General features: G+C 37.4%; 1 protein-coding gene across 8 annotated transcripts in view; it reads right to left on the reverse strand.

The window, feature by feature from the left end:
* grip2b (glutamate receptor interacting protein 2b) overlaps positions 1-12,871 on the reverse strand; it is a 196,870-nt gene that overhangs the window by 21,307 nt on the left and 162,692 nt on the right. For 6 of the 8 annotated variants that reach the window (XM_008408298.2, XM_017304899.1, XM_008408301.2 and 3 more), the window contains exons 3-9: positions 10,761-10,896; positions 10,230-10,375; positions 8,755-8,841; positions 8,146-8,221; positions 5,395-5,540; positions 4,444-4,591; positions 3,106-3,275 (exon numbers count right to left, since the gene is read on the reverse strand). In XM_008408298.2, the coding sequence (XP_008406520.1) occupies positions 3,106-3,275; positions 4,444-4,591; positions 5,395-5,540; positions 8,146-8,221; positions 8,755-8,841; positions 10,230-10,375; positions 10,761-10,896 (909 nt within the window). The remainder of the gene's footprint in view (positions 1-3,105; positions 3,276-4,443; positions 4,592-5,394; positions 5,541-8,145; positions 8,222-8,754; positions 8,842-10,229; positions 10,376-10,760; positions 10,897-12,871) is intronic. The other 2 variants (XM_017304900.1, XM_008408299.2) reach the window with 1 other exon arrangement.

Consider the following 12,871-nt stretch of genomic DNA (forward strand, 5'->3'; position numbering starts at 1 on the left):
TCTCAAGTTTTCCAATGACTCATCCCTGCCTCTCGCTTCATCGGGGCAGTTCCCTTTTCCATCAGGGCAGTTCCTGTTTTTTCCGTTGACCATCTGTTTCCAATTCTGCCGCACCCTTGTTTTCCTTCCCCATTTAGATGACTCACCCTTCTGTCCCTAGCCTTCTGCTTAGTGAAAAGTACTCTTATGATCTTTAATAATACATGTTATTTGTTGGTTAACTCAAAAGTACAACCTTTAGCCTTTCATAATATAGTAGAATCAATGGATTTAAGAATACAGAGCATACATCATTATAATATTCACTTGATTAAAGGTACAGAATACATGTTTTGATCATTCATTACAAACATTTCTTCACTGGCCTGTATAYTAWYACACATTGCTTCATTGGCATGAGTATCATCATCYTATAATCACTTAACATTTATAATCATCTYTTAATCATTAATCAGGRTTATACTGTTATTTCCCAGGCCTTTATTCCATTTTTCTGCGTATACCTGGACAGATCTCACACCCATACCAGATTCCTCGACAAGCCAAATTAGAGAAGAGAAGTCATGGTCCAAAATAAAGATTACCAAAACCAGACGATGAGCTAAACTTTTTAAACCAGAAAGAAGTTTAGGTTTTCTCACTGCTGCACTTCAACCAAGATCACCTCAACGTATTGCTTCAGAACAAGTAGTGCTGCGTGACACCAGGGGGATTATAAGATCCATGCAGACCCTCAGCAGGATGTATGCATATTTCTGATCATCTCAGCAACAGAAAAGCTTTAAAGCGCATTATATATTTTTTTAAATTACATTTTCAGTTCATATTAAAGCAGGAAATGTTCAGGAGCTGGAAAAAACTTTTCTACAGAGTCTCAGTCTGAGGTCATCGCTGTGCAATCAGAGCTGCAGTGTGGCAAAATACCCAACCTTCTGTGTAATATTTCACTACAAACTCCTGTAAAAACTTTGAAGTTGATCCAAACCTGCAGCATGCCTCTACAATCACAGAGTCGTGGGAGTCGCCTCATCCAAACGGCCGTGTCTTTGTGCAGATTTGATACCGAGTATGTGCTTGGCAGCCCTGGGGGAAACACTCTGAGAAGTGTGGAAACACACTCACATGTAACCCTCCTTGAGCTAGTCATTAGGTCCAGTAAAACACACTGGAGAGACAGAAGCACTGACAGGAAACGATAGTGGCACGGCACAGATCGTAGATCAGCGCAGGCAGGACACGCAGGAAAAGTCACTTTGGATAAAATCACTCACATGTGATTTACACTGAACAGATTCCCAAAAGGTGAAGAGAATTATGTGCACAGATTCACTGAGGCTAATCTGTGCCGCAGTAACACAGCGAAGCCGAAGACAAACGCATACACATCTTCAATCTTTTAATCAGAGTGTCTATTAATAAAGCAGCGGCAGGCCGGCTGCTAGGTCTGCTGGAAGGCTATGAGTTTCCTAATGAGCTGTGTTCATTTCTCATGCACACACGGCAGTCACACAACGGTGATTACAAGAAAAATTCAATGACTGCATTTTGCCTCTTAGGGGCAAATGAATAATATTCTTGGATGGAATGGATGGCAAGTTTTTGAAATAATTAATTATTGACATCTTGATCCCAAAGCAGCTTTTTACCACTTCAAAATAAGCACAAAGGACAATGAGCAGGAGACGACAGAAAACGAGTCAAAGGAATGAAAGGAGTTTCTGTGAGCAAAACTAAAAAAGAAAAACAACCAAGAGAGAAAAGGAAATGACCATCCTGGTCCATCCTGGCTTTCTGTTTTCAGTGGGTCACCATTTCACAAACACAGAAATCACACAAAATAAATCAATGACAGTAGATCCAAGATGATGTTTAAAGTAAAATATGAGCATTTTCACCTTTTTCTCAGAGACTTTTCTTGTCTTGTCTAATCATCACAACAGAAATAACACAAAGTTCTTCAATAAGTACAACAATAAAGTAAACATATCAATTAGTTCTGTAAAGTTTCATAAAAACTATCCATCCATCCATTGACCTGGACAGGTCGCCAGTCTGTCGCAGGGCAACACAGAGACACACAACCATGCACACACACACTCACTCACACCTAGGGGCAATTTGGAGAGGCCAATTAACCTGACAGTCATGTTTTTGGACTGTGGGAGGAAACCGGAGTACCTGGAGAAAACCCACCATGCACAGGGAGAACATGGAGACTCCATGCAGAAAGACCGGGGCTGGGAATCGAACCCAGAACCTTCTTGCTGCAAGGCAACAGCTCTACCAACTGCGCCACTGTGCAGTCCTCATAAAAACTAGTGCTGAATATTGTGATAACTATGATGACACGATCAGCCTTTTCCTTTATCATGACTTTCCATGAGTCTGTGAATCTTGGCCCCTAAAGTTACACATCAAGTGTGTAACTAATGACACACCAATGAACGTCCAACAAGTCAAAATTATTATCGTCTTGTTAATTTGGCATAAAATATGAATTCCTTCAAATACTAAATCTAAATGAGCTTGTTTCAACCGTGGTGTTGCAAACACTGAACCTGCAATGATGATTCTGATGGAGTGTTGTGCAGCTCTACTTAACCAACGTTGGGATTTGTGTTAACCTCAGTTGTTACAGTAAACAATGCAGACCAAGTGCAAATCCTGTAACTGCGTGTAAAGCAGCCATTTTGAATCTTTTTTCATTCAGAAACCACTGAGGACCAATAACTTCATTCAGTCCAACAGGAGAACAGCAGGTTGAAATACAAGTCTGATTTACTCTGACACTCCCATCCGTTACATTTGAATGTAGAGATTTTACAACAAAATTAAGTATTTTGTACTTAGAGCCTAGAAATAAAACAGTATAATTTCTGTGCAGTCTGTGCCCAGATTTACTTCTATACAGAGATTTAATGCTGCACTACAAAATCAAAATCTGCTCAAACTCTGGAAGGAAGATTTCATGGTGAGATAAACAGATAAGGAATACGAGATTAAGAGGGAAACTACTTCCTACTTTTCCAGACGGTTTAGTTATTATTTCATTCAGAGTTGGGTAAATTGTTAGATCATCTGCAGAATGTGTCCAGTTAAACCCACCTGTGTCATGCTGCTTCCCTGCTAGCCTGGTCTGATGTGAAGGAAGGATTTCCAACTTGACCAGCTCCGTTGTGCTTGCTAACAACTGCGTTGCCTCCAGCACTGTGCAGTGTTCTGTTGACGTCCCGTCTATGGACAGGAGGTGATCCCCGGGATGAAGCGCTCCACATCTGCTTAGTCCGTCACAGAGAACAAAGACACAGTAGCATCACAACTTTAGGAAATGAGAAAACAGCAAAGATTATAAACCATTGCAGAGTGATGAACATTAGCATCCACAGCCATGTTCTGCTCACTGAGGAGATTTTACTGCTGGTTTCAAAACCGACTTCAAGCTCTTCATTTATATTTAAAGAGCAGATTGAGGCTCTTCTTGGGGCAGTATCCTGTCTTCTACAGTCTGTGTTAGATTCAGGGCTACAGATACACACTGTATTGACTTTATGTGTGTAAGGACTTCTTAAACATGAGAGAAAACACAATATATCTGTAATCCTGTGGTGTAAGAATGGCTTCACAGGAGTGGGCGGGGTATTGATTTCTGTCTTTTTGCAAAGAGCTGGCTCTATTTGAAAGACATTTTCTGACATTTAAACTGTTTCAGAACATTTAGAGTAGCAATATACACAGAGTGCCTCTGAAAAGTATTTATTCTCATTTCAACATTTCACAAAGTTTCACAAACCTAATTCCCTTGGATTTCATGTGATAAATTCAACACAAATAGTGAAAGGAGAATGAGAAAGAGACACGGTTTACATTGTTTTGCTGATAAAATTTTGAAAAAAGATGGCAATTATTTGCATTCAAACGTTTAAAGAAAAGCCTTGCCATGAAAGCTGCAGGTCTTCTGGCTTTTCATGCAATCTTGGCCAATAATGCTGACTTTGATTTATTTGCACGTCTTGAGACATTTCGCTCATTCTTCTTTGTAAATTGCAAAACAAAAGCTTCGATAACTGTGGAAGGTGAATCTCCACTTCAGTCTCAGGTCTGCTGATGCCTCAAGCAGGTTTTCTGTCAGGGTTGCATTTAACTCAAACTATCATCCCAACATCTCTGACCAGCTTCTTACAGCAGGATGCAGATTTAATAACTTCATAAGGTCAACTATGTAAAAAGGCTCAGTTGCTTTAATTCTGCTTTAAATCCTCCACAACTTCATCCATGCTGTTTGTCTTCATGTTGCTTTTTAAAAAACACACTTTTTTATTGCAGTGGGACAAAATGTGGCAAAGTTTAAAGAGCGAAAGGCGTCATGATGTATGAATGTATTGAATATTTTTGCTTTAGCTGCTTTTAGAAACAAACGTTTTGTGTGGAATAATGTGGTCATACCTGTCCACCACGCTGCCAGGTTTAACCCGGTCAATAACGATGACCTGCTTGTTCCGATGATTGGCCGACGTCAGCGTGATGCCCAGCGTTGCCCCTGGCGACTTTGCAATCTCCACCAATAGCGGACCAGAAGCATTAGCCACTGTGTCTGAAAGAGAGAGAGAGAGAGAGAAACACATCTATCGTTGATACCAACATTATATTTCTATATGTTTTTTTTGTTCCACTATCAAACTGTTTACCTAACAGTCTAATCTTACTTCCTTCATACACACAAAACTTCTAACAGTATTTGAGAGGAAATCGGCTTCATCTTGTCCAATATGGCAACTTAAGCACAGATGCATCTCATACTAAGTTCATGTCTGAAGATTTTTCTCCCTGGCCTTAATTCATAAAACACAACAAGGAGACTTCATCAACTACCAACACAAATTATTTTCACATTATCTGTGCGCAAATGAAATTTGAATGCCATCATATATTTACTTGTTGATTTAATTACTTGGTCAAGCATCAACCTACATATCTATAGTTAAATTATAGCTGGAACGAGAAAGTGTCTGGTGATTAGATTATTAGTTTGTTTTTTTTTTGCATTGGTTGCCCTGGATGGATGTCTCGCCAGTTGAAAACTGAAATGTCTCGTTTTCTTAGAACTAGACTCAAACGAAGCTACGATCATCATCAATATGGCACCGAAATAAAAGTGTGAGAATCTCATAAGAATAAAACCATTTTCTATGACATGTCAAGACGTGTCTGGAGTTGATCTGAGCTGAGAGAGAGAGAGCAAGACTTCTAACAGATAACAGGAAGGCTAAACAGACGGTTTTTTTCCCCTCTCTGCCTTGGAACTCATTATAAAAACATTATAAATCTCTATGCAGTGAATAAATATTTGAAAGGCTCTACATCCGTCTAGAAAGCCCAGTTTGTTTGATGTCTCACCCATTATTGTGACGTCGTACTCTATCTGGAACAGGGCTTCCTGGCCGCACTGAGCCAACACGCTGTGGGCGTCGTTGTGGCTGGCGTTGTGTAAAGGAACGCCGTCCACACTTAAGAGGCGGTCACCCAGACGCAGCGTTCCTTCTCTGAGCACAAAACCATCAAAACAAACTATTTAAACTGTTGAAATACAGACTTACATAATGTTACATGGTTGTCTAAAACCACAGCAAAAATAAAGCATGACATCCTTAAAAACTTTGAAAATAGATTATTTCTTATTTTACTTGTTCTATTTGCCCCTTGAAGCATTTTACTTTAAAAAATGCATACTTCTTGAGCTTTTTCTCTCATCAGAAACACAAACATATATTTTCATGTAGTCTTTTGAATTCTCATTACGGTCCAGCAGCATCACAGATATAATGGTGGCTTTTTATAAGTAGATTAGAGTCATACAGAATGTCAAGGTTTTGAAAATCACATGATGGCAGCTAAGGCCTTTAATTCAGAGGGAATTAGGCTGCAGAGTGGAGCTTTGCTAAACTCTCTTTGGTTATTTTCTGTCTTCTGTGACGTCTCTCCAGTCGTTTTCACTTTCATAAAGTTTAGCCAACATTATAACCGGTTTATGACACAACAGCAAAGAACAACATACTAAGTCACAGTCATGCATCATTTGGTTTCAAGCCGAGTCTAAATATGGATTTTTCTTTTGGAGGATCATTTTAATAAATGACTGGCTAAAGCCCACAGTTTAAGCACTGCTGTGACATTTAGCCTGCTTTCAGACCTTTAGGCTTCGTCTCTTTCTGATGATGCTGTGAAAATAGTATCTTTGTGACTCAGAATAAAAGCGCTGTGGCTCTCCGGCTCTTTCAGAGTTGGTGCTTTAATTCCCACTGGGTAACGCTAAATGTGTAGGTACTTCTGGGACCGTATGGTGCTGAGGATTAACTTTTCTCCGATTGGCATATAAATGGCATATAAAGCAGCATGAATATCTCATTTATTTCCCCTGGAGTGACCCAGATTCTGTGGATTTTAGATGAGCTTCTGGGCAAAATAACTCAATAGAAAGAATTTAAATCTTTAATCTTTGTCCTGGTATCTCAATTCAGATCCTGTGGCTGGACTATCTAATTATAAAGCGGCTTTCTACAATAGGGTAAGACATTTTTAGTTTGTAACAAGTCATGGAAAATTAAAAGCAATTTCTAAAAGATCTTCAATAAGATTAATTTTTAAAAAATCCTTTCACCAGTTTCTAATGTTCTGAAATAAGCATGAAATGATCTCAGCAGTTGGAAAACGATACAGTAATTACTTTCATGTGATTATTCTGCATCTGCCCTAATTTACTGCTGCATGCTTCCAGTGCAAATAAGAGCCAGAGGAATAAAAATAGCATGTAGGATATTTAAATTCTAGCTTATGCTGCTGAGTGATCAGAAAAAAGTCACATTTCTCTTCTCCAGTCTTCTGCTTTGGTGGCTTGACTGAGAAAAGCTGAGATACGAAAGTGAACACAGAGCATTTCATCACTGTGGGTAATGCTGCAATAGATGGGACTAATTAATGAAATTAAACTTTAAATGTGTTACTTCACCAAAAGCCTCAAAAACAGCTTCAGTGTTCTGCATTTGATGATCTTTAATTCTGAGGAACTGACTGATTCATGTTGCCAAAAGGAAGATTATGATCCTCAGCACACTCAGCTTTCTGCTCTTGTTTGCACTCATCTTGTAATATTCTCAAACTGTAACGTTTTCCCTGCATGCAGTGAAACACTGAGGGAACTTTCTTTTGCTTTTTGTTGTCCTGCATTCCTGACTCCAAGAAAATCATCCCTGAGATCATCGAAACCATATTTACAAACATTTGTATTCTACTAATGTACAACTTTAGAAAAATCTAGATACCACTTAAAATGATAAGTTCCTCTGATTTAACTCTTTATAGGTATATGTTTGAGTAAAATGAATATTGTTCTTTTATTCTATGAACTACTGACAACATGTCTCCGAAATTCAAAACAAATTTTTTTTTTTCAGAAAACTATACTTGGTGGAACAACCAGGAGGTTTTCAACAGGGTTCAGCGCAGTATACTGAACGAGACATATATATATATATATATATATATATATATATATATATATATATATAGAGACAAAACGCTCTGTGCTCTTTTTTGTGTGTATATATATATATATATATATTAATTTGGTTTCAGGACTTTATTGTTTGCAAATTCTAACTAATTCATACGCAGGATATGCACACGGTTGAATCATCTCTGCTGCTACAAAACTGACATTTATATGGAAATGTCATGGAGTATTACTTAAACATGGAGCCTGGGACAGATGCATGATGACAGCACTAAAGGAACAGAGATGAATCATGCTGCAACAGTTACGAGCAACACATAGCGGTCGACGTTCCGGTGATGGTCACAGGAGAGGACAATGTTATTTCTAGGCTGTTAATGGTCTGAGGGCACAAATAATTCTCTGTGACTCCAAATAACAACTCATTGACTTTTTACCTTCACATTTTAGGAGGACTCTGATTTATTAGACATAACTTTCCCCCTTTTTACTTCTAAAACCAAAAACGAGACATTATTCTGAAGTATCTCTGGATGCAGCTGTAAATGTTTCAGGTTTAAAGCTTCTTCATGTATCAATGCGTTTGTATTGAAATGTGTTTGAATATCAGAAGGTTTACATGAAATGTTGAGCTGTACCTGTCTGCAGGACCTCCAGGTCTGACGTAGGTGACCACTAAGGGCCGTGACTTGTGCCAGTCTTCATGGGTTCCACCTGCAACCAGGAGCAGGAAAAAAATCACTCAAATGAGTGGAAATTGGACATTTTTAACAAACTGCAGCATATTCAGTCATTTGTAAAGTTGTGTCAAGTCCCTGTGAAATAAACATCTTTTTGCATCCATTTAAATGTGATCATTTAGGTAAAACCTTTTCATAATGATGTTATTTATTGTTCTCCAGTATTCAGTCACTGTACATGATTTTCATTATTTGTAGGCCATAATCAGCAAAATTTGTAGAATATTTTACTCTATAAACTGTTTAATACATCAGTTTTACTTTCTGAAATAAGTGACAAAACATCCTGAACCCGTTCAGGACATTGTAACTTTTTTGACATGTACCTGTATTACGTAATAAAACAACTACATGGAGACTTTAATGTTTTTAATGTCTGTCTCCCATGATTCCTTTAGTATTTCTATATCTAATTTCTCCTTCTGAATCCAAGGTTTGACAACTGGAACCTGGATTAAAAATTATGTTATTAATTTTGGTAAAGTTGGCATTTTTGGTGACATTTACCTCTCATGACAAAACCAAAGCTGCTTCCCTCTTTGTGCAAACAGATGTCGATTGTCTTCGATATTACGCCTGAGGTGCTGTCTGGTGCTTTCAGAGGGAGGAGAAAAACAAACTAATGATTCATTCAATAAAAATAAACAGCTTAGAATTAAACATCTTGTTTTAAACATTTACAAGTTCAAGATTAGTTCAGATATGCATAAATATTACAGTTACGGTCGTTTAGTTTTAAAAATGTCCAGAAAAATCAAGAAAATAAATGAAGTTCCTATCATCTGTGAGAGTTGCTGCATCCTACAAATATGCATAAAGACCTGAGTTAAATGTGGTACAAGTTAAATATTAATGTGGTGGCATATTTTTATGGAAATGTATTCATATTGAATGATTCAGTATGTTATAATTTATATTCCAAAGCGAGTCACAGTCCTGCAGACATAATGCATAACATACATGCAGACAGGCCCACAGTTATTAATACCTCTGGCATATTTAGATGAGGAATCATATTTATTCAACTCAATAGGCGTCTTCATGTAAATGAAAATACTTTCCTTTTCAATCCAGTGTTTATATTTTTGTTGGTTGACCATTCTCTCACCAAAACCAAAAGCTCTTCCTGACGTGGTTTAAATTCTTGATGTGGATAAACAAGCCATTTTTTCCCACCACTACGATTGAACGTATGGATGGATATTCAACAATTGTCCCTAGTGTTTATTAATGCTTTGTACTGTGGGCCCTTTTTCTTTAAGACATTTAGACACGACCTTGTCGCCACTTGAGGACTCCTGAGTTTGCTCTTTTGTTTTAGCCCTGACTTGCAACAAACCGACTGTGCAGAGCTGCAGTTTTTCACCTGTGGACTCGAAGGAAACATCTGTTCCCGATTTATCAAGGTAATCAGGGAGTCTTAGAACAGCCCGGACCATTTAGGAAGGTGTAGAACCTTGAATGCTTCAACAGACTTTCACAGTTTGCAAATGTTATAAATAATTCATAGACCCTCTTTTACATCAAATGTAATACGAATATCTCATTTATTTCCCCCAGAAATAAATGAGCAATCTTCTCATAAAACATGAGAAGATTACTTTTGTCCATTTTTTGATGAAATCTTGAACATTGTAGAATCATATTTGACACACATCTCTATTATTTAAAGTCGCAATGAAAATGTTGTTCAAGTTAAAGGTTAACTTTAAATTTAAATCTGCCAAACGGATTCATAATTTTGGGTTTAATTATAGCAGGAAGTATGATGTGTGTTCAGGACCATACGTACGATACAAACACTTGAATTTTTTTCTCGTAAGGATTTCAGAACTGAGCTGCTTCGTGTACATGGGCTTCAGAAAACACGTGGTTAAAATGCTTACTGAAATAAACAAATCAGAGCTGATTTGTACTATTACGTACTGTTATATTATTGCATATTGACATGCAGATTCTCAAAGTGTCAGTGTGATTTGTACCTGTAGGGGGCAGCTCATACTCCACCTCTAACAGGACTCTCTCTCCAACGTTCTTTAATAAACTAATAATTTCTTCATGCCTCAGTTTGGTCAGATTGATGCCGTTCACAGATTTGATGTAATCCCCGACATTCAGCTGGTCACTCCTGTATGAAGAAAAGCATCAAACCACACAACATGTTTCAGAGTTTATTTACACTCAACAGTCACACATGCATAAGTCAGCTGTGCATCTAACTGTTGTTTGCTGTTTAATCATTCCAGTTTGTGAAATTCCCAATTAAAATGAATCAGTAAAACTCCAAAATAGTATTGATCTCCAGGCCATTGATGGGTATTTATAAGGTTTTCATTGAAACTGTGCTGAAGCGTCACTTTTCACTTCCAAGCTGCTTTTTCTTCAGTCCTCTGGTAGAAGATGCTTGATGAAAAGAGTTTAACTCAGTGGGTGGCTTGATGTTACTGTATGTTTTCAGTTACATCAAAGTCTAAGCTTTGAAATATGTTTCCAAAAATGATGCCGTTTCCCACCTGGCTGCCAGCCCACCTGGCCGTAGATTTGATACCCGTGGTTTCCCATCCTTGTCCGTTCCTCCTGAGATGGTTAGTCCAAGTGTGCTGCCTTCTTTTTTCACCAGTTCCACCATGGTCACCCCCCGTAGAGCTTCTAACCAAAAACATAAAGGCATGCACCCACACGGACACGAATCAGGACAATCCGGCCAAGAGAAAGACAAAGACAGAACAACCAAATACACAGCAGAAAAAAACTTGTTATTGGATGCTACCTTCATTTTCCTTTCAGATTAAACAAAAGCTGAAAAACGGGAAAGATAAAACATTTTCTTTACTGCTCTGTTGTTGCCTTTGGTTTATTCAACAAATGACTTTAGTCCTTTACATTTATATAAACTTGCTTTGCAATTACAGGAAGCTTAAACTATGGATTAAACTTTTGCTTTACATCCACCCAAAGTGAACAATATTTACTGAGATATTTCAGTTGCATATCTAACAGCTGCATTACAATTTAGACTGCAGAGTATGCAGACATTCATTAATAATGTATTTAATGACAGCGCTCAATAAACATCTAAAAACTAAGAAAGTAAGACAGTGCATTTATATGAGAAACTTTTAATTACCTTTATGGGACGATTTATGCATACTAACTACCATGTTGACACACACTAGGAGGATGTTTGAGATTAAGATTTTATGGAAAACTTTTCACTGAACCCCTCTGATCATTCTTCTGTGGAAACAAGGATCAAGGAATGGCGCAGCGTCCCACTCTTCCAACAGAGAACGAGCCAACTATTGTTCAACGCAAAATTCCCTGCACACTTAATTAGACTGCTGTGCAAACAGGGACATCACAATATTCAGAGGAACTACACATAACCTGTTCTACAACAACTGTTATCTCCAAAGGGACAGCTATTCCTGGGTTCAGTCAAGATTTCCTGAGGTTAAAAGTTTGATTAATCATGCTGGCAGAGGACAAAGCGGTTCTCAAGAGAGGTCAAGGAAATTACATTTCCAAGACTTTAAAGATAGGATCATGAACAAATATTTTCTTTTTATAAGTTAGTACAGATATGTAATTACTGCACAGCTGCGTTGCTCTCTGTTGTAACTATAATTATTTTATCATTTGGAAACTGCTCACAATTTGTTGGAACAAATTATCCAAGTTGCCCCATAAATGTTGAATTTCAGTGTTGATTTATGAAATCAAAGTTTCACAGTAAAGGTCACAAGAGTGATGGGTAAGCCATGATGGCGTAAAAGATTGTTTTAATCACAAATGTTTCTCGATGGTTATGGAACAATTCTTTGTTTCTGAAATATATAACCTAAGAAATCCAAACAGATTTGTGTTAAAAAGGCCATAACTCATGTTACTGATTATGTTCTCTTAGGTATTATTATCACATTAAATATGTCAGAATGAACATTTTAATTCAAAGTCAGACCTGAACCACATTCCCCTATAAACCTTCTGCATCCCTAAACTAGTGGCAAAAATAACAGCGCAACTAAAAAAAATCAGATTTAGGTCTAAAGAAGTTGTACACAGTGGACTCCTGCTTTTCATAGTTCAGTATCTGCAGATTCACATATTAGCAGATTTTTAGGAACATGATTCCAAATTATTTGCAGAAAGTTTGTCTATTATTAAGGCACAATAATGCATTTTTTGTTTGAACTGTTAAAATAAACACTTTAATGTTATTAGAGGATTTCTCGATTTATTTTAGCTATTCTCTAAACCCTGTAAATACCAAAAACAAACTCTTAGGTTAACCTTTCTAGATAAAATTGTTAATTAATGGACACCTGCTTGTGACATGACTGTGGAGCTGTAGCTACTTAGCCTTAATTCACCATTACTTGATGATTAGAAATGTGCTAGAAAACACTTCAATCAATCAATCAATCAAATTTTATTTGTATAGCACATTTCAGCAGCAAGGCATTTCAAAGTGCTTTACATAATTAAAATAAAAACAGAAATAAACAGTGAGAAAGAGAGAAATTTAAAAAAAAAAAAAAAAAAAAAAAAAAAAAAAAACAAACTCCCGTTGTCCTTTGCGGAATTTAACTAACTATAGAGGACTCCGCCGTCCTTTGCGGAA

This window comes from Poecilia reticulata, linkage group LG5, assembly GCF_000633615.1.
Source record: "Poecilia reticulata strain Guanapo linkage group LG5, Guppy_female_1.0+MT, whole genome shotgun sequence".
NCBI lineage: Eukaryota > Metazoa > Chordata > Actinopteri > Cyprinodontiformes > Poeciliidae > Poecilia > Poecilia reticulata.